General features: G+C 42.3%; 1 protein-coding gene across 3 annotated transcripts; it reads left to right on the top strand.

Moving 5' to 3' along the window:
- The first annotated feature begins 789 nt into the window (after positions 1 to 789).
- Positions 790 to 20,084, top strand: TCP11L1 (t-complex 11 like 1). Of its 3 annotated transcripts, none has more exons than XM_049820500.1 (10): positions 790 to 947; positions 5,898 to 6,063; positions 8,869 to 9,001; positions 12,099 to 12,219; positions 12,786 to 13,006; positions 14,079 to 14,215; positions 14,673 to 14,869; positions 15,214 to 15,395; positions 16,069 to 16,241; positions 16,456 to 20,084. In XM_049820500.1, the coding sequence occupies exons 1-10, from the start codon at positions 915 to 917 to the stop codon at positions 16,689 to 16,691; spliced, it is 1,599 nt and encodes a 532-aa protein (XP_049676457.1). In that variant the 5' UTR covers positions 790 to 914; the 3' UTR covers positions 16,692 to 20,084. The 3 variants fall into 3 exon arrangements, with proteins under 3 accessions (XP_049676457.1, XP_049676459.1, XP_049676460.1); XM_049820502.1 differs by lacking the exon at positions 790 to 947 and adding an exon at positions 1,382 to 1,519; XM_049820503.1 differs by lacking the exons at positions 790 to 947; positions 5,898 to 6,063 and adding an exon at positions 8,646 to 8,748.
- The last annotated feature ends 14 nt before the right edge of the window (positions 20,085 to 20,098 follow it).

The raw sequence follows: 20,098 nt of genomic DNA, 5'->3' as shown, positions 1-20,098 counted from the left end.
CTGTTCTCTTTTATTTGGGGAAAAAAAGCTAGTTTAATTGGGATCAAAGGTAATTTTTTAATCATGAAAACAAAGTAGTAATAACTGTTACATGCACTTGTGGAGAGCTGTTTTTAAAAACACAATCCTATTTGAGATACTACTGTGTAATGTATCACTAAGTAACTCTTCAGTCATTAGTGGTGTCTGTTGCCACTGGTTATTGCTTCTCCAGAGTACTTTCTCTGAAAGTGAGATGATGACTTGGTGTGCGATGGCACAATGTGTTACTGTATTCTGGTGGGGGATGGAAGACAAATGTCTAAGAGGCTTATTCTAGTCAGCTAGAAAGGACTTCTAAAAGATAATCAGTTCTTGAAAACTAATACTGTGGGGGAAAGCGTAACCCTTTTTTGTAGCTATTTTTTGGTAGTTCTTAGTTTTAACCAAAAGCTGTTGATTGTAAATGCACTTTCTCAGAAAAAGTGGCTTAACTCACACTTTAAAATGTGGGGGTGGAAAGGCAGCTAGTTTCTTGTTCTCAGAATTTGTGATCATATTTTCCTTATGTTACTTGTGGTGTTGCATCGGTTGCCTCTTCAGCAGAAGCCTATTCCCTTTCTAATGCCCGATTCTATGTGCTGTAACACTGCTGTTAAGAGGATGAGATTTCTATCTCGAAAATGAGTTCCTGCCTGTGGGCAGTGCCTGCTGGAGTATGAGTTCTGAATTACAGATATCGCTGCACTGTGAGTCACTTGTTGGCTTTGGTGCCAAGCTTGCTTTCAGGCTACCGAAAAGCAGTCTGCGGAGAAGAACCAGGGGCGAGAGAGACTCAGCAGCGTTCGCTGATGGGTACGAGGCAGGGCCAGCGTGGCCTTTCCTCTACGCAGGTGTGATACAGCTCGCCTAACGGTACCCAAGACCCAAGTTTGATGGAAGGGGCCGATGGCCGCAGCGTGAGCTGGGTAAGGTGTCTGTAAGGGAATACACCCCAGCCAGGTCACGCTTCTTCAAAGCCATGGCTTCTTTCCGTGGCTGCTGGGTGGATTTAATCTAAATAAGCGCGATGTGATGGGGCAGACACCTCTTTATGGTTGTGGAGGCTATCGGAGTGCAGCTTTTGCCTTGGCCCAGCTGCCATGGCTGTCGGGACCTGCTCCTCGCTGGGTTACGGAGAGGCAACCCCCCCGCCCGCCCCCCCCAAAAGCCGCGGTGAACCATCTCGTTGAGGATCATTCGAACACCCTTGGTACCGAAGAGAGCGGTGCCCCGTCCCCGCCCCTCTCGCCCCACTTTGGGAGGAAAAAAAAACCCCAACCCCCCCCCCGCAATCCGTGCACAGAGGGGCGGCGGGGGCTCGTCGCCCCGCCCCGGCGCGGCGGGAGCCGTTCCTCGCCGCTCGGCAGCCGCCGCGGCCCGCCCCTGCGCTGGGGCTGCGCCTCCGGCCCAGCCTCGCACCGCCGGCCGCCACCAGGGACCCGGGGCCGGGCGTCCGCCCCGTTCGAGCCGGCGGCCGCGGCTCCTTCTCCGAGCGGCGGTAAGGCGGCCCGGCCCGGGGAGCCGGCGGGGCCCCGGCTCGCAGCGCAGCCCTGCGGCGGCCGGCGGCGGCTTGGGGGAGTGCGGGGCTGGGAGGCCGCCGGGCCTCCGCCGGGCCTGAGGCGGCGGGGAGGGCCCCGGGGCCCGGCAGGGCGGGGAGCGGGGCTCCGGGCGGGGGTGTGGGGGGGCTCGTCGGGCCGGCGGGAGCGGGCCCGGGCAGCCCTGCCGCCGGGCCACGTTTGCCGGGGTTGAGCGCTGTCCGAGGGAGGCCGTTACCTCCCGTTTTCTCGGCGGGTTTCGCCCGTTTGGCGTCTGGAAGACGCCCCCGCCCCCCCAGGCTGCGCTGCCGGGGCTCGTTTTCCCTGTTTTCCACTTGGAGCCTCTGTGGCATCTGTGGCCGGAGCTGCTGCCAGCACCCTGGCTGGGCAGTGCAGAGAAAGCGGCCTGAAACTCCTGACCCCCCCGTGGAAGTATTGCAGGAAAACTGGTGCCCGGTGCTGGGGCGGGTAAGCGGGTGGTACGGTGTTTTTGTTAGGATGCCTCGTGTGCTCTTTTTTGGTAGACCCTGCTGATGGGCCGGGACTTTCAGGGCCTTACACAGAACAGGCTGCAGGTAGGGGAAAAATGGTAGAAGTTCACAAGCATCCGTTTTATTTTGGAAGAGGGACGGAAGACCGGCTGTAGCTTCACCACGGAGAGCTGAGCTGTGGCTTGCCTTCTAGTGGATTTGGAGAGAAAATAGGTTGTGATGTGGCAGGTGAAGAGAGGGAAGGAGAGGGAGTTCGGTGTTGGAAGGAAGCTTGAAGAAGGGCGGCCTTCAGGGCTTGTGTGTTTGGCCTGGAGGTAAGGGGAGCTGTCGAGTCTTACGCAGAGCCGTGGGGCCACGCTCGAAGTCAGCAGGAACTGCTTCAATCTTGTGTGTACTCCGTAGAAGCACGGTGAAGTTTATTTGATGCTGGCGTGCATCAGCTGATTCGAGGACCTTTGATGAAAAGAACCCGTGGAAAATGTTTTGTTTAGATTTTAATTTGTCGGGTTTTCTATTGTACTTCTGTTCTCGTTAAAAATAAATTGCAGGAAAGTGCCAAGAAGCAGACTTTTTTTCTATTAAGAGTCAGAATTGTTTCTGTGAGAGGAAAGGTGATGATCGTGCTTTTAGAAGAGGTATTGTCAAGCTTATTTACCCAGTGGAAAGAGGATATGTTCTAGATGTGTTCTGGCAAATAATAGCAGTAATCCAGCAGAAAAGAGTAGGCTATTGCAAACTAAACCAACAAGTGTGCCTGTTTACCTCATCTGCTGAACAGTCATTTGGTAGAATGGCCTAGGAGTTCTTGTAACCACTTTCCACAGCTGAAATAGGACTTTTTTTAAACAAATGGTAATTAAATGAAATTGTTGGGTTTGAGACCATAGTTCTGGATCTGCTATTTTATGGAAGGCGATACTTTAGGATGTAGGCTGCATGGTAGGAATGGTGGCCTGATGCGCAAAGCTGGGGGTAGTAATCATGAGACTGATTATCATCTCGGCCCTGTCATTTATCTTCTGTGACTTCTCAAGCAGCTTAACTCACACCTCAGTTTCCCGTCTGTAAGTAAGGTATATTATAATATTTCTCTACTTTTTTAAAGGTGGTGAGGATAAAGTGCAGTGAGAGATTGCAAGGCACTATGAAGCGTCATGTGCATTAAAGACCTTGAGTCATCTTTGTGCTTCAGACTTTGATTTCAGGAGAGTGCTTTGTGGAAGAGAATGGATAGGAAGAGCAACTGTCTAGTCTGGTTGAATGAATGTGGAAGCCTTTATGATGATGCTTTTCTTTGAGCCAAATTGAACAACACATTTCCCTCCTCTGTTTAACCAGTCCTATCTTTTTTTCTATTGCAACTGTTGCTATGATCTCGGTTAACTGCTCCTTTATTAACAGAGCTCCTTGTCCTCTTGCTGCTAGAGTGTTTGCAGTAACAGACCTTTTGTCTGCTAGACTGGAGATCCACTTCTCCTGGAGCGCATTGCTGGTTTCCCACCAGTGGTTTCCCACCAGTGGTTTCCCACTGGTTTCACACTTGCATGCTGGTTTGGATGCCTTGTATTACACCTAGCTGGAGGCTATCTCTGCCTTAGTTAAGAGGGTGGCAATGTGACTGCAGCCCTGCACAGACTACCACTTTCTTGTCCCAGCTGGGATTGTCTGTGTGTGTGAAGGGGGAGATCATCAAGTGTTTGGAGCAGGGACGTCAGTGACTCTGTTCCAGCCAAAGGTGGAGGCTAATATAAGGGTCTAACAATACCTGTACTGATGTCTTGGTTTTCCTGTTGTGCTGGTTTTGGCTGGGATAGAATTGTCTTCAAAGTAGCGGGTATGGGGCTATGTTTTGCATTTGTGCTGAAAACAGTGTTGATAACACAAGGATGTTTTTGTTACTGCTGAGCAGTGCTTGCACAGAGCCGAGGCCTTTTCTGCCTCTCACCCCACCCCACCAGCGAGCAGGCTGGGGGGGCACAAGGAGTTGGGAGGGGACACAGCTGGGACAGCTGACCCCGACTGACCAAGGGATATTTCAGACCATAGGGTGTCATGCCCAATATATAAAGCTGGGGGAAGAGGGACGGGGGGACCATTCGGAGTGATGGCATTTGTCTTCCCAAGTAATGGTTAGGTGTGATGGAGCCCTGCTGTCCTGGAGATGGCTGAACACCGGCCTGCCCATGGGAAGTGGTGAATGAATTCCTTGTTTTGCTTTGCTTGTGTGCATGGCTTTTGCTTTCCCTATTAAACTGTCTTTATCTCAGCCCACGAGTTTTCTCACTTTTACTCTTCTGATTCCCCCATCCCACTGTGAGGGAGGTGAGCGAGTGCCTGCGTGGTCCTTAGTTGCTGGCTGGGGTTAAACCACAACACCTGTGTAATTTATCCCATGCTTTTTATGTTTTGTCTTCTTTTTTAAAATAGAAATCACTCAGTGCTGTGGACAAGTGTTGCATGTTGGTATCTTGTGCATCTAGCAAGATGATGATCCTGAGTCATTGCTGTAGAACAAAACCGTTTCTTATATGCCCTGAGCTTTCCAGCTGTCCTGTAGCATCACATTGGCGCAATCAATTTAAGCACTGATGGAGTAGGGTTAGTTATTACAGCTGTTGTATGAAAATAAAAAAAATCTCAGTGCTCTGTTTTATATTTCTGTGCTGTTGCTTGCTTATGCTGCATCCTCTTCAGCATAGTCTTTGATACTGCAAGTATTTTTTCCTAGTATCTGTGAGGTGCCTCTGGAGGCTGTATCTCTTGCCGAGAGTTTGTTTCTTTCAAATTTTGAAAATGGAGATGGTGGGATAATAGGTGAAAGCTTGCTTTTTTGTTTTTGTTCTTGAAAGGCAGACTCTTCCTGACTTCCCACTTCACAGAACATCCAGGTTATTTAATTGAGTTAGAGACATCCTATGGTCTCTTAACAGGTTTTTGTAAAATTGAAGTCTGAACAGTAGTAGCTTCCTGGATAATAGAAAGTTTTCAATGATAAGATGTGCAAATTACATTCTTTGGAGGGAAATCTGAATATGAAATAAGTGAAGATTATGAATGGTGAGACATGCTTTTCTAATGGTCAGTTTTTCAGTGTAACTTTCAGTACACTGCAGGTATCTGTGGTGTAATATAAATATTACTTAATATCTAATGTTTAATAAACTAATATTTTAAATACTATAACTATGTTCTTCACTGTCCTAACGTTTGGGTTTTTTTTAAATAATCCTGATATTTTATGCATAAGTCATGACTCTTGCATGGAATGAAAATATGGGAGTAGAATTTTATGTTAATTTATGCCTAGTCCTTTTCCTGCTTCTTAATGCTTTTGGATGGTTCCGTGAAAATTTTCAAGTTCTGAGCAGCTGGGGCAGATCATAGTTCAGGAGTACATTATGTTCAGGAAGCTTTATTATTATGTAGTGGGAAAATGTCTCATTTGGCATAACCTTTTTGTGAAACATGTCTGTAATACTATTCTGAAGGTGTTTTTCACTGCTGTCATAAGCAATGCAAAGAAAGAAAATTAAATATGTTGGGTTTTTTTTCTAATCTGTATGCATTGTGGCGAGGGAACAGTTTCAGATTTTTTGAGAACTTACTAGGAATGTGGATTAAGTAAAAGGTAGCTGTGTTGAAAGCATCCCGTTTTGTGTAAGATGGGAAGTGAGTCATTGAGTCCAGGTCCCCTACCATTATGGGAATGATGTCATATAATTCCACATAAGAATTCTTTCATTCTTAATTTTTTCTTAATCAGAAGAACTCCTGGTGATGTTTACCCACTCACCCATGTCAGAAAATGCTTATTCATTCCTTTTTCATCTTTTTTTCTTTTTCTGAAAAGAACCAACTGAAAATGTCTCAGAACCCTGACAAGCCACATTCAAGTGAAGAAAAGTTGAGTGGTTTGGAGGATGATCAAGAGGAGAGCTTGGATAACCCAGACCAGTCTATCAGAAAAAGAATACGACAGAGTGCTCCAGGGTCACACAGAGATGAGACACCGAAGTGTAAGCGAAACCGCTTTATTTAAAAAAAAAAAAAGAAAAGGTAGATCTATAATTGTTTGGCAGAGACAATCCTGGTATTTTATAGCATTCTGTGCAAGTTTGACTGTTTTGCGATTAAATACTGTGTGACTCCTCATCATTTGCTTTGAAACTGCAACACCTCTGTCCCCATTTTGCTTCAGTACTTAATTGTACACAATAACCATGTTGCTCTGAGCCATGTATATCTTAAATACCTTTGCATGTCTGCAGCCACAGAAACAATAAGCACTACTCCAGTATATTCTAACTAAACTGTTGCTGCTGTTTACGTTATCAGCTGAACCTTCTGGATTGTTGCAGCCTGTGTTTCTACTGCAGGGCAAGGGAGGCTGTTATCAACAAAGTAATGTCCTGTCATCCCCCTCCCAATACAGATTAAAAGGTGTATATTTAATCCTAATACTACTTCTAGTGTTAAGCAGGACTCCATGTTTTAAGCTTACTCCTAGGGCATATTTTTCTTTGTCATTCTGCTTATAACATGAGGAGATGGATGCAATATGGCTACCAGTTATTTCTGGCAAATCTATAGATAAAACTAAGGGAAAGTTTTCTGGTCCCAGGGATTCAATTTTAAGAGGCAGAATTGCTCAGATAACTAGCTCCAAACTTCTGTAGAGAGTGTCTCGGCATGTAACATTTTATTTGTTGCATTCTTTTTATTTTTTAATGGTGTTCATTATTACTTGAGGTTTAGTGTAGTGTTTAGTGTCATGTTACACAGACAAGATGTTCTGAGGGAGTTTATGTGCTTATGTCTTGCTGGTTGCCTGATAGGAAATGCGGTATATGTATGGAGAGAGCCTACGAACATGTGAAAGTAAAATGCCTAGCACAGTCTTGCACTGCATTGTACCACAAAGAAGTCATTGGTCTCAGGCCCTCCCCTTTTATAAGGGAGCAGATATAATATGACAACGAAGTAACATGATTTAAGAGCATTCTTTGGTAAATGAGAGAGTCTTAGCTTTTAGTGCATCCACTGCTAGAGTGAAGTCATTTGGCAGTCAGACAAAAACACCCTCATTCAGCTGTGAACTTTGTTGTCTTGCTCGTTCTTCTCAGAATATCAATCCTTGCTGTGTTCCTGGAGTCACTATACAAGATTAAGCTCCAAGCAGAAGGAAATAAGGGTTTAGGAGGGGTGCACGAAAAGAGCAAGATATTAATGAAAAATTAGCACATTGGAACTGTACTGCATGTACTTGGAACAGCTCTGAATGGCAGACAAGTGGTGGACAGTTACTTTTAAAGGACCTTTTCTATGTTACTAGCTTAAGTCCAATCAAACTGGATTATCACATGAGGCAGTCATGACAGTTTGCCTAAAACGTATCTCAGCGAACCCAGCCTATGAAGATCCCTTTTGGGGAAAATGAAGATCTTTCATTTGGGAAATTAGTATGTTACTCCTATGACCGGACTGTAGTTGAAGTGAATGAACTACAGAGAGGAATCGATCCATTAGGGCAATTCTGTTGTGGCTCTTTCCCCCCCCCTTCCGCTCCACTAGATGTTTTCTGGAGGAGCTGAGATGAACCTTGCCATTCTCGTCTGCCTCGCCTGAGGACACTAACGATCTAGCCTTCTCCTTTTTCTCAAATATCTGGACCAGGGAAGAGCTGTGGTGCTTCTCCTAACTTCTGGCAAGGCATCGCTGGGCACCCACAGACGCTGCTTGCATTGATGTTAGCGCAGCTAGGAGGAATCTTTACCACTAAGAATCAGTGGCAACAGGTTGCAGTTGGCTTCGTGGGGATGGGATCATGCCCTTAACCAGCGTGGCCTACACCCTTGGCACCTTCTCTGCCTTTATGTTGACTTGTCCTTAGGGCTGTGACACTTCCTGCACTACAGCAATGTTAGTAGTGTCCCAGGAGGATGTTATTGTAGTCCAGAACAATTAGGAACTGTAATTTCCAGTGAGTCCAGGAAGCAAATTAAGTTTTCTGAAACTGTCCCTGTCCCTCTTCTACCTTCTAGACTTCTACTGTCAGTCACTATCTTTCTCTCTTGCCTAATGGAAACTGGCCTGATTTTTCAGGTCTGGTGCTTTCTCCTACTCAATTGTACGCTCCAGGGCCCAATTTGAAGCTGCTTGCCCATCTTTGTCAGTCCCAGATGCTTGCCAGAGGAAGAGGTCTTAGGCATTGGTGCTGGGCCTAGGTCTTGACATCCTTTGTTGCTTGGACGATGGCCTCTTGGAGAAAAACGAGAGTATGGAGAAGTGCCAGTTGCACTGGAAGTAGTGAGAATAATTAGCTACTAGTGTGTTATTGCTTAATGTTAATGGTGGCTTGTTTGCCAACTGCTTTAGAGATGAAGTCACTTCCTTGAAAAAAATAAAATTGAACTGGCAGCATCTGCACAATAACTGGGGAAATAGTGTGGTGAAAATACTAGTATTTTTAATGATTTCTTCCTACAGTGTGGAGAAAGATGATAAGATGCCATTAAGCAGTTGTAAAGAAGTAAGGTTTTTTTTCGTTTGTTTTTTTGAAGAGCTTGGTAGAACTTTGAAGCAATTGACATACTGAGCCCAGAATATCAACTGGGGTTCACTCCTGTGTTTTCTGTAATAGTCCAAACCTGTGTCATCTACCAGCTGGGAAAGGAAGGGAAGGAAAGGAGAAGAAACTTCAGGTGATACTGTCTTTTGGCCCTCTGTACTGTTAAGAAGGTGGAAAGGGTCCAGAAGTGTTAGCAGACTATTTTCCACAGACTTTTATAGATAACTGCCTGACAGATTAATTTATGTTGCAGCTAGTCCTCCTCGGCCTGTGTCAATAGAAGAGCTCATGGAAACAGCTAAGGGAGTAACCAACATGGCATTAGCACACGAAATTGTTGTTAATGGAGACTTCCAGATAAAACCAGCTGAATTACCAGAACACAGGTAAGATTGTTACCAAATAGATACTTAAATGAGATTCGCATTGGTAGAACTGCAGAACAGCTCTAGTGGGTCAGGTAAAGGCTCTGGCTAGTATCTTTTCTGGCAGTGCCTGGTAGGAGGTAGGAAAGACCATAAGAAGAAGGTAGTAAACATGCAGTTTGCTTCCTCAGAAATGTGTGCATGTGAAAGGTGAGCCTCTTGGAGTAATCATTTGGGCGTGTGTGGTGCAAATCCCGGTGTAGTGTGGTTTCTGTCGGTGTCCCCTTGTCCCAGAAGTCTGGGGCTGCAGTCTTGTGAATACCCAAGTCTAGCTGCAGGTGCAGGTAGTGGTCTTAGCATCTTTTAAGCTTTTGCTGCCTGTGGGAGTAAGATGAAATTCTGATCATTTTAGCTTTTTCTGTCTGTTTCTCCAGGGATTTCTGGGGGAGAGATTCCTATGTTTTATTAGGTTAGTCCTTGCTCCTTTTAAGTCTGAAGTCTTTCCTTTTCTGTCTGACCTCCAGTAATTCTATCCCCTGCTGAAAGGGGGGAGGGAGAATAGAAGAAGCTTTGATATCTGGTCACATATTGCCCAGTCCTATCTACAGATGCTTCCTCTGCTTTCACACACAGAGGCATGTGGCTGACAATGTATTCTCTGGGCTGATTTGTGAAAGCGAGTGCATATTTCATGGAAGGAAGTTGGTCCACATTGGAACCAGTGGTGTCTGAAGGTGTCTGCATTTAAGAGAGACCTGAGCACTTTACCTTCACAGGTGCTGCAGTAGAACATGCTACAGATGGCTCTCAGAAGACTGGCATTGGTTGTCCTCTATAGAAATTGGTCATACTGAGGCAAAAGGTCTGATGCCCATCTCCACCAAAACATGATGACAGTGGTTCCCGTTAGCATTAGTAATGAGAGGATGTTCCTTGGAACTAGAATTGGCCTTGACTGAAAAGGCAGTAATGGGAACAGTCTCATCTTCCCTTTTCACCTGGTCTGTCGCTGTCTTTACAGCTCTGACACCAGCATATTATACCAGTGGTATTTTATTAATGGCTGTGGACTGCTAAACAATAGTAACCAAAGAAAATGTGCTCATGCTATTAAATACACTGAACCTCATAGTCCCAGCAGGAATTGCCTCTGAGTAAGGGTTGAATGGGGTGGATGAGGGTCTTTCTTTGCCATACTTTGTTCACTTGTCTCAGCCTCTTAAGTTGGTAGGAAACAGAAAAGTGGCCTCCTTAAACGCTGAGGACAAACAACATTTAACTGAGCTAGCACATGACAACAGACATCTCTGTTGCCCATCAAGACTCATATTTTAGAGCTCAAGCAATGATTTGATCTGTCTTCTCAGCACCATCTGTCAGCGTGTGCCTTGTCTGTTAGGCAGATCCAGGCAGTGTGGCCCAGTCCTCCTTTGTAGCCTTTCTTGCAGGTCATCTGCAGTTCATGTGTGGCCCCACGAACTGGGACCTGTCTCTAGCCTGCGCAAATGCTACCTCTGAAGCAAGCATTTGCAAAGTATGCCTGAGACATGCAGAGCTCATTCTCCCCAATCTACATTATCTTCTCTGTCTCAGCATCTTTTGGGGCAACTTCCATCAGGTGTTTTCTGCTCGGCAGTTGATGGCTGAGAATAAATGCTTCATATAAAGTCCCACAGTTAAGAGAGTGCTGTTCTAATCAGTGTCCGCTTCTGCTCCATGTTCCTTCACATGGATTTCTCACATGAAAATGTGCTGTGATAGTGGATAACTTTTCTGGTATGCCTCAGTGCCATAAAATTGATCCCAGCATTTTTCAGGGAAGAAGGATTTTAGCATGTTTTCTTTTTTCCATCCTTTCTTCTTTCCCCACCACCTTTAACAAAAAGAAAAAAAAAAAAAAAGAAAAAGGAGGGAAAGAGCTGGGGATCTATGCTGTACTTTGGAAAGTTGGATGCTTTTGCTCACTGATGCTGAGCAGTGGCTGTAGTTGTTCAGCAGAGTGGCTGATTTGGATCTCTTCACTTGATCACAGAACAGATGTATCACAGAAGTCACCTTGCTCGGGAGTGCCTGGGCTTTGTGATAGGCCGGGCCTTCTTTAGTACGAGATCCCCGTATTTGGCTTTTTTGTGTACAGCTATTTAGCACCTGGGAAAGAAAGAGCAGTCATTCAGATTTTGCTTAAAGAGGGACCCTGGAATCTTCCTTGAATTAAATGTGGGTTTTTTTGTGCGTCTCAAGCTCAGAGGCCCCTGCAGCTTGATGTACATGGAGACAAGTGGTTGGAGGAGAAAGCAGTTGTGACTGCATTTGCAGTTGGATGTACTGTCAGTAGAGCCCGCATTGGCTACTCGCAGAGGTTCCGCAGGGCATAAGTGCCTCTGGGTGCTGCCTGAACCTCAGCTGCACATGGAGTCAGAGCCTTGGGAACCTGGTGTTTGTTGTGGGCATTCTTTGTGTACGTGTGAGCATTTTACTTCTTTGGTGTTGAAGTTAAACATGGTGTGAACAGGAGGCTGCCGGCTGAAGAGGAGTAACTTTTTCAGTATTTTGAATTAGGAATTGGTGCTGAAGCAGTGGAATTCATTTGTTTTTTTTGCACAAACTGGACTGGGCCTTTACCTCAGAGTAGTTGCAATATTTAGGCATTGAAATGCAGAAACTTTTGTGTCAGGAAGTTCCTTCATTTCTGTTAGGTTTACTTAAAAAATTTTACTTAGTAGAATTGCATTTACTTAGTGAGGCTTTTGAAAGGAACATGAATACTGGTCTTTTGAAGACAAGCTGTAATTTTTGTGATTTCTTTTTTTTTTTTTCTTCCAGTTATTTAGTTTAGAGGTAGCATATGATAGATGCCTTCAAGGATTTTAATTTGTAGCCGCCTTTGCTTGTGCATAACCCTCTATTAGGATATAAGCCATTCCAAATCCTGTGTCCAGTTTTTCTTGCTTTTCTGAGTAACTTAAAATGACAGATCTCTTCTCTGTTAATTGTCATATATTCATTATTGCATTATATTCATATTATTACATGCTGTTCTTCAGGAGCAGCAGGTTATTTTTGTAAGGTGATGCAGAGACAAGTATTGTTCTTTTTAACTGGTCATATTTATCCACAGCTTAGAAAAAAAAGTAAGAGATATTGTGCATAAAGCTTTCTGGGACTGTCTGGAAGCTCAGCTAAAGGAAGACCCACCCACATACGACCATGCAATTAAACTATTGGGAGAAATTAAAGAGGTAAGATGATGTGATAGCAAGGTAAATTATTGAATTTGAGTAGCCGCATTGATACGAATGAGCAAAAGTGGTTGAAGTTTGGCTTTTCATAAAGGACTGCCTTGGTCTTTTTCATTACTGTATCATTGTCTGTGAACATATGTAAGTAAGTTGTATAACCCCAGAGGAGAAATTTGAATGTAAAAACAAATGCAAAACCATGTAAGATGATTAAAAGGTAAGTGATACTAGTTTCGTAATTCCAAGCTTCCTTCATGTTATGGCAGTGGTATTAGTTATGGAATCAATGAGATACCCCAACACTGGGCTGACAAAACCGAGCACAGTAGTCTTAAGTATGATCTGTACTACAGAGTATTTACCACTTAGTAACTTCAGTGTCATACAGAATGAGGTGAAACTTTTGGAGTTGGTGAATGGTTGGTTAAAAAAAAAAAAGAAGAAAAAAAAGAGATTCCACTTGTAAAGGGCAATTAGTTTCAATAAAAAGTGGTTCAATAACTGGTTTGATCCTTGTAGTCTTTGACATGTAGAACTAATGCACTGTTAAAAACTTTCAATTTCAGAATCTCCTGTCTTTCTTATTGCCTGGTCATACTAGACTGAGAAGCCAGATTATGGAAGTTCTTGATCTGGATTTGATAAAACAGGAGGCAGAGAATGGGGCCCTTGACATCTCTAAACTGGTCGAATTTGTTATTGGGATGATGGGGACTCTCTGTGCTCCAGCTCGAGATGAAGAAATTAAGAAACTGAAAGATATTCATGAAATAGTTCCTCTGTTCAGGTACTGAAATGGCATTTATTAGTCATGTTGAAAGTCCCTTAAATAATTTTAGATGGGGGGGGGAGGGGGAAGGTGTGTGTTCCAGCAGGGAAACCTGCAGATCTTTGTAGAAAAAAAAGAGTGAGAGGGAAAGGGATATAGTTGTGGGTGTGAACGGGAGAGATGCTCCAGAAGTCTTTAACAAGGACTGTATTTGCTGTGGTGAATTGGAGTATTTGTCTGGCTCCTGCATGTCACTGAAGGACATTTTCTTAAATGCCAAATGCATATAAGTCTTAAGATAGCTGGTGAATGGTCAATTTGTATTAGAACTTAATATCGACAGCAGGAGGGGGGAAAATAGCAAGCAGGAGCATACGAAAAAGTTTGTCCTTCCCCCCCTGTTTGAACCCCCCCACCCCCCCGATATCCTTTCAGTGCTAAAGGGTGTGTACATGCCACATATGGGAGTGTAGAAGCTTCTGCTTTGTCACCATGTTCTCAGTTGAACAGCTCAAGGTCTCAATAGTTAGAAGAAATTTCATTAATCTTGTTGTTTTCTAATTTGATAAGCTTCCAAGAGTTCAGGATTGACTTGGCAGAAATATTGCCAGTAGGAATTAGGTTGCTTTGAAATTGAGGTGGTTTTCTTTGGTGGGTTTTTTTATTTTTGGTTGTTGTTTATTTTCCTTTTTTTTCCCTTTGGGTCTGATTATTTGCTTCCCACTGAGGTTGGCTTTATAGGCTGCCAACAGAGATAGTATGCAAGCTTGGAAACCCAGATGTCTTTTCATGTATTCAACATACGATATTGCACATCCTGGGAAATAGAATCTCTGGGGCTAGTAAAGTTAATTCCATGGAGGCTTTTTTACAGGAGAGCAAGATTTATTTCCTACTTGGAAGAGGCACATGCATGCATGTACATGCTCAAGCTTTCTCTCTTGTCTCATGCTCTTAAATTGTTAAGTAGCCTGTTAATGTTTCCCATGCATGTTTTTGCTCTTTCCTTAGACAATCTATAATAAATCTTGTAAATAGTACCTCGTAAACATCTGCAGCCTTGAATAACTTTTTCTGTTTGTTTGTTTAGAGCAATTTTCTCTGTATTAGACCTAATGAAAATGGATATGGCAAACTTCGCTGTCAGTAGTATTAGGCCCAAATTAATGCAGCAGTCTGCTGAATATGAAAGAAAGAAGTTTCAGGAGTTTCTTGAGAAACAGCCAAGTATGACTTTGTTCCTTTCTTTCTTCCCCTCTGACCTCCCAGTAAACTGCATGTCTGTCTTTGCTTGTAGATCATGAAAAGAAATCAGATTTTTTTTTTTATAAGTAAGTTAGTTCTAGAATTCGTATGGCAAATGACAGTTTGTGCCCCAAAACTGTGGTTTGAAAAAATCTGCTGGAACAGCAGTTCTGCACTTAATACACTGGAGTTTAATTTCATTTCAATACAGTGTAGGGCATAATTACCTAGCATCATCTCACCTCCAATTTCCTGTAGCTGTGTGGTTTTAATTTTGGTTTACATGTTCTGCTTAATGCAATAAATGAAATGCATGTCAATAACTGATATCATGGGTATTAGTAATAGTAGCTAATGGGATTATTTGGAAATTATTGGTGGAAAAACCTAACTTCGAAAAGGAATTTTCTTAACAAGGTTTTTTTCCCTGCTCTTCCAGATTCTTTAGACTTTGTCACAAGGTGGTTGCAAGAAGCAGCAGAGGATCTTGCAAAGCTGAGATGTAAAATGTTGCCTCCCCACTGTACTGATGATGGTGCCACTGGTGGAGCTTCTGCCTTGTGCTCCACTGCTGTACAAAATCAGGCCTATCTGAAGCTCCTAAAGTGGGATCATGTAAACAGGCCTTTTCCAGAAGTAGGTATTTAACAGAAAAATCTATTTCTGTACTTGTTCTACTTTTCTATTTCTGGGATATAACAGAAGCTGTTTGAATTTGTAGCCTTGCAACAAGTACAATAGTGAAATGTTTATCTCTTGATGGAGAGCTCTTGGTAGCTGTTAGGTACTTCTTTTTCAGTATTGAAACTTAGCTGGAAAAGAGGAGTTAATTCTTTTCATTTTGTTCCTGATACTTGGCTGCTGAGCATGTGTTGTGTCTTTGTCTTATCTTCACTGCCGTGAATAGGTAGGCATCACAATGTCATTTCACAGCCCAGCATACTGACTTTATTCTGCGCTGGCTTCCTCCTTCCCTGCAGACAGTGCTAATGGACCAGACCCGCTTTCAGGAAATACAGCTGGAGCTGGAGCAACTCCTCTTAACTGGGACAGTCCTTCTGGTCACCTTCAGCGCAGCAGGCTCAGCACTCGTTGATATGCCTGGATTTGCGGAGAAAATCAAAACCATTGTCAAGGTGCTGCTGACAGGAATGCATCTTCCGTGAGTATTGAATAGTCCTGGTAACAGAGGCGGGCACAGTTCTGCTTTCAGCCTAGTAAATAATCAGTTTAAGCCTTTCTCTGGATGTGGACTGCAGAATACGTAGAGGAAGTGATGATGGCTTTTTATGAGCCCAGGATGACAATTTTTATTCGGCTTACTCTGAGAGAACTGTCTTGTCTTGCTCTATTATTTTCTGATATTTACATGCTCCTTTTTTTCAGAGTATGTTTTTCATGATGCCTGGTTGTTGCCTGACTGTGCAAACAGCTAACCATGCTCACAGTTTGGGCCAGGCTCCCTTGAGAATTTGAGTGTGGTACAGTAAGCTGCTTGCAGATTTAGAATGGTTGCTGTGCACATTATGGGTTGGTAACTGTTTTTTGCATGAGTCAGAGCTGTCTGTATAGACCGAAAGTCAGCTCTTATTTGTATGGATTGTTCAGGCTAGAAATCTTTAATGCTATCCTACCTCCTCATTTTATATCTCAACTTTATTTTTCATATATATAAAAATGTGTTATTCTTCGTAGTTCTGGCTTCATCTGGATTACGCTGCTTCTATTACATTCGATAAATAAGGCAACTACAATTGGATTGTTTATTTTTAAAAGACGGGGAAAAAAGTGAATAACTAAAATAGCTAAGTAACACTCTACTCCACATTCTCTAGGTCCTTTAACCTGAAGGAATCTTTGGCTACCATCGGTGAAAAGGTGTGTGCTGAAGTTAACAGCTGCCTTTCCCAGCATGGGTTTACACCATTCTCACCTGAGAGAGAGACTGTACTTAAAGGACAAATTCAAGCAGTGGCCAGCCCGGATAACGCCATATGCAAGCTAATAGGTATGCTTTGACAAAATTGCTCTGTTCTCAAGTGACCGCTCGTCTGTCTGTGTAAAACTGTTGGTGGCGTGTCATGCATGGTTTCTCATTTAATGTTTCAAATACTTGTTTACTATGTTCAGGCTTTCTGTATTTTACATGAGACTACATACACTATTTCTAATTGACTATCTCTTTTGAAAACAAACCAAAACCCTTGGTCCAATTTTTCCAGATTCTCGAATTCAAAAGTTTCTGGAGAATTATCTTGCATCTAGTCACCAGAAATCATTACCTGCTATTCCTGGAGGATTAGGCCCTATTCAAAGAGAGCTGGAAGAGATTGCTGTCAAGTATGTTCGTCTTGTCAACTACAACAAAATGGTCTTCAGCCCTTACTATGATGCAGTCCTTGACAAAATACTGACTAAGGAAGAATCCCAACTTGTAGGGAAGTCAGAAGAATCATAAAACAAGTTTGTATGCTACCAATACGGTATTGTCAGCTATTTAAAAAAATTGCACCAATATTTGTCTAGGAAAACAGCTTTCCATGTAAATACTGGTTCCTTTTAATTCACTAGTGATGATTGATGAGAAAATTACATGAGATGCAGGAGCGGTGCTGAAATAAATGATGAAAGAGAGATGCATTTTTAATGTAAGTATGCAACCCGGGGGGGTATGTCTTGGTAGTCTTCTGGCTGCAATTTTTAGATTTTGGAGCTGATGCTAGGTAGGACAAGTTTAAGAACCAAACTTTGTATTTAAGTGGCTCATTTTAGGGCATTTTACTCTAATTTACCGTGAATTTAGTTTAATTAATCCAGAGCAGATTAGCAATGGTCCTTCCCAGAAGGGGGATTTGGCTTTAAAAAAATCTTGCTTTGAAGACTTAAGAAGAAAGCTAAAATTCTAGATAAGAGAAAATTTAACAGGGCAAAAAACAAAGCCAAACAGCACTTTACTGTAACATTATGATTAGTATGGTAGGCTACTAGTTTTTTCTGCATTTTTAATAGCATTTTTTTGCTGTTTACCTGCAGATGTTACAAAACACATAATATATTTTTGTAGCAAATTTTCTGGTTATTTGGTAACTGTCCTCTGCTATGTACAGTACTTACAAAGGTGGCAATCTTATAGATTGCAGCTGTATTTATCTCTTGTAAAGACTTCAGAAGGGCAGAGCTAAAATGTTTTGATAAAAGTGGCATTTCTTACCTTTTTTTTGCTAGTAGTTTACTCCTTTTTATGTGAAATACTAATTTTAAAGTAAATCTTTGTCACTTTCAGAAGGTGGATTTAAAGTGTGTGAAACTTCAGGCTGAAAATTTTACTTGTTTTTTAAAACTACAACTGGAGATGGTTGCATATTCAATCATGTCTTCAAAAATATCCAGGAAGTGCAGAGCACTATTGGAAGTGTAAGTGATTTTAACGTACTGTGAGAAGTGAATGATTTAATGTTAGTTTGAATATACAGGGAATATTTTCAGTAGAAGATTTTTTTCACTTTGTAAAGGTGTTCTTGAACCTTAAAATATTTGTAGGTCTTGAATTTAATTAGCTACATGTTGTATAGATGAGTGTTCAGAGAAGAGCTCAATGATCTTACAGCCTTATTGCAATTTCAAACTCAGCTAGGAGGTAAGTACATTTGAAATTTTCCTCTAGTTGAGCACAATGCTGTATTACAGTAATCAAAATTTGATGATTTTATGAAAGCAAAGTTCATTGTTACAAACAGTAAGTGTCCCAAGTACTAGACTATCCAAAGTAGAATGTGTTGTCGTCTTTAAAAAAAACCCAAACAACAAGTTATGTAAAATAAATAAATAAAAGGGCCCTTTTCTTGCAAACACCCAGGTGAATTTTATTAATCAACTAGTCAACCAGAATAATAGAACTTCTAGAAGGAAGCAGTTGATTATGGATCAGTGTTGATGCTTCCTTTTCCAGTTTTCCTTTAAAGGTCAGCGTGGATATAGCTGCACTAACTTTGAGTTTGGTAGGAGTTGGGATAAGTAAGACCTTTTATTCCGTATTAGCCTGTGCAACTGTAAAACAAATCTTTTCTCATTCATTACAAACACCCTTCCCCAGGGGAAAAAAACCCACCAAATCCCTGTAAGAGATCACCAGCTCCGAAGTGATTTTTCTCTTGGCTAAATGTACTCTGATAGCAAAATAGATGTCTGTCTTTGTATGTTTCTTTGGTAACTCAAGGATTAGTAGGTTGGTTAGCCAGGGAAAAAAAAAAGAAAAAAAAAAAGTTCTGAGTAGGTTTTTGGTGTGGTCTATTTCATTGTTTGAATCGGCAAAGGATACTACAGAGGTCTTCGAGATTGCTGCATCTGCTTACTCTACTTTGTTATTAGTGCAGGATCCACCTCAAAATACAGCCTATAGCTCTGCAGCTCCAAAAAATTAATTCAGTAGTTTGCATAACAAAAGAGCTACCAGAAACATTATTGCTAGAGATATAAAAAAATAAATAACCAAGACAAAGCTGTTTTCATTTTTGTTAAATGAGAGTTGCACAAGTTATAAATTGCTGCTGTTACTTTACATGGTAGTATTGCCTAGAAGCTGCCTTCAAAGGCCCCTGTGAATTACGCATACTACAAAAATTGAGATGCTGTAGGGGATGATCTCAGTGATGTGGGGACGAACAGCATCATGGTGAAACAACATACTTAGAAAAGGCTTTTGAAAGTACGTGGTTGGTGCCAGAATGAATGGGACTGCATTATCAATAGATAAAATTGCACTTACTTAATCTAGGAGATGGCTGCTCCCAGTTCTGGACTTCAGCGTCCAGAAGTCCATGACGGCCAGCTCCTGCTTACTCTGACATCGAAGCATGGGTCGTGCTGCCACTAGTGCATGCGTACTGCTCGCAGGGTCGATACCGTAAGTCCCATCTCTCCTCATAGTCAGGGTTTGACCCTCAGGCTGCATGTAGAAAAAAGTGCAGTACCCACATCTGGCTCCAGTCTCACCTTTGGGGGTACACATGGTGGGAACGAGCGCCTCCGTGGGTGGGTGATGGAGGCCTTTCAACAGCAAAGATCTAAAGAGTCTGTAATAAATGCCCACAGGTACAAATCATGTTAATGATTTTCCCAGGTTGTTTTTTTAATGATAGTGGTTGACAAATAGTTTCTCTAGCTCCTCTTTAAAAGAAATAGGGAAATACTATTAAGTGGCAAAGCAAAAAAGAAATTCTAGGATTGATAAGGCCAGACCCTACCTCCCTGTGAACTTCTATATGGTTATAAGTACGCTGTTTCACCTCTTAGTCTGATAGATAGGAGCACTGACCTACAGTCATCTCTACTGCTGGTGGCACTAATGTTTTTCAGCTTGTCCAAGTATCTGAATTTCCTGTAGTCCACGGGGGTTCTTATGGTCTTACCAGAGTGCAATTCTGAATAGTCAATTACAAGTTAAAATCTAAAGTATGCATAGAAACTGCTTCGAAAGTTCATATAGTGTTTTTGTTAGCTTGTTTGAAAATAACAGGTTAAACGATGTAGCTAATATATTAACATTTAGCTTTGTACATTAAGTGGAAGACCAATGCAGTTCCCAGGAACAGACTGTGTTAGCTAGTACTCCTGGACAATCCACATTAGAAATATGTACTGAGTTTGTCTTACGATACTGTCTTCTTTAAACAGTCATGGAATTAAATGCAAAAGTATACTGTATCCTCTAAAAAAAGGAAAAAAAGCTAATTCTAATATGTATGCTCTGATCAATTTCCTGTGATGGTCTTATTAACATCGCTTTTGAAGTGGCTGAGTAATATTTAAGAAGTAACTTGTTGTGTTTGAATAAAACCAGAATGAGGCATGATGTTATGGATATCC

Source organism: Accipiter gentilis, chromosome 17, assembly GCF_929443795.1.
Source record: "Accipiter gentilis chromosome 17, bAccGen1.1, whole genome shotgun sequence".
Classification (NCBI taxonomy): Eukaryota; Metazoa; Chordata; class Aves; order Accipitriformes; family Accipitridae; genus Astur; species Astur gentilis.
The sequence above is the reverse complement of the archived record's forward strand: the minus strand, read 5'-3'. Positions and strand labels throughout refer to the sequence as shown.

Bases quoted from the DNA above. Each gene is read 5' to 3' on its own strand.
- TCP11L1 (XM_049820500.1), top strand. From the start codon at position 915: ATGGAAGGGGCCGATGGCCGCAGCGTGAGCTGG. The intron at 12,220-12,785 runs GTAAGATGATGT...TTTCAATTTCAG, and splicing joins TATTGGGAGAAATTAAAGAG to AATCTCCTGTCTTTCTTATT. The intron at 15,396-16,068 runs GTGAGTATTGAA...CACATTCTCTAG, and splicing joins CTGACAGGAATGCATCTTCC to GTCCTTTAACCTGAAGGAAT.